Source organism: Quercus robur, chromosome 2 (assembly GCF_932294415.1).
Source record: "Quercus robur chromosome 2, dhQueRobu3.1, whole genome shotgun sequence".
In the NCBI taxonomy this organism is placed as follows: Eukaryota; Viridiplantae; Streptophyta; class Magnoliopsida; order Fagales; family Fagaceae; genus Quercus; species Quercus robur.
The window spans coordinates 21,341,761-21,343,250 of NC_065535.1; the positions used below are offsets into that span (position 1 = coordinate 21,341,761).

The 1,490-nt window shown below is 45.3% G+C and overlaps 1 protein-coding gene across 1 annotated transcript; it reads left to right on the top strand.

The window, feature by feature from the left end:
* The first annotated feature begins 548 nt into the window (after positions 1-548).
* LOC126696123 (uncharacterized) lies at positions 549-1,046 on the top strand. The gene has a single exon (XM_050392910.1). It carries the CDS (start codon positions 549-551, stop codon positions 1,044-1,046), a length of 498 nt encoding a protein of 165 aa, XP_050248867.1.
* Positions 1,047-1,490: the final 444 nt, after the last annotated feature.

The window sequence follows — 1,490 nt, forward strand, 5'->3', positions numbered from 1 at the left end:
TGACGTTCGACTATGGTAGATCCAGGTTTACACCAGGCAGAATCTATGGGGTCCTAACGTGAAGATCATTTTGTCAACCTTGAGTAAAGAAGGGACCGAGAGGGGAGTGTGCATACTACCCATACTAGTAGGAGCTATTCTCGGGGTGTTAGCCACCTCTCTCATGAGAAAATACCAAAGCCATACAGCAGAAGATTAATCATTTAAAGAGGAAGTTGCACCATGAACAGAGAAGGTGAACTCCCATCATTTTTTATTTCTCTTCTGACGATGAAGAGGATGGTAGTTATAGGCAGAAATCAAGGACTCCTCCCAGTGAGTCTTTCTCGTATGATGAGGACTACCACCATGAGCACAGAAACATAAGCTCATCTTTTAAAGGCGTGGGGAATGATGCGATGAGCAAAGCACTCAAACAAATTTCCCGGTCACCTTTCACATGCAGGATTGAGAAAGGGAGGCTTCCTCGGCGATTCACTTAGCCCATATTCACCATGTACAATGGTCGCACGGACCCCGTGGAGCACGTAAGTCATTTCAACTAGAGAATGACTGTACACTCCAAGAATGAGACCTTGATGTGTAAGGTATTTCCGTTCAACTTGGGGCTTGTAGCGATGAGGTGGTTTTATGGTCTAGGTGTAGGTTCTATTGACTCCTTCAAGGAGCTCACCCGAGCGTTTGGGTCTCGTTTTATTACGTGTAGTAGGGTTTTTCGACCTTTAGATTCTCTTTTGTCCATGTCCATGCAAGAAGGTGAGACCCTGAAAACGTACTCGGACAGGTACTGGGAGATGTTTAATGATATTGATGGGGACTTTAATGACGTGGCTATAAGGACATTCAAGGTCGGATTGCCTACTGAGCATGATTTGAGAAAATCCTTGACCAAAAAGCCGGTAAGGAGTGTTCGTCGGCTTATGGATTGCATTGACAAGTACAAGCGGGTCGAGGAAGACCAACAACAAGGCAAGGGGAAGGGTAAGGTTATCCCTCAGGAGAGGAGGGATTTTAGGTCAAACAGATACAACAATAACAAACCCTGAAGGGATTTTACGGGACAATCTAGTTCTACGGCTCCTCAAGTGGTTAACACTATTTTTCGAGAACCAGTGCATAAAGTCTTAGAGAAGATCAAGAATGAGCCTTACTTCAAATGGCCAAACAAAATGGTAGGAGATCCCTTGAGGCGCAACCAAAGCCTTCATTGCCAATACCACCGAGGACTGCAGAACTCTATGGAATCATCTGGAGCAACTGATCAGGGAGGGAAGGTTACAACAGTTTTTGTATCCTAATGGGTAAGGAGACTAATCGAGGTTAAGGGCACAGAGGAACGCTTTTCAAGGCCCTCGTTAGGCACAATTAATGTCATCTTTGCTACACCTGGAAGAACTGGTTCTTATCCTTCTAGGGTGATGGTTGTAGCTCGACTGCTAGCCGAGGACTCTAATTCTAAGTCGAAGAGGGCTAGAGTGGAGATTTGACCG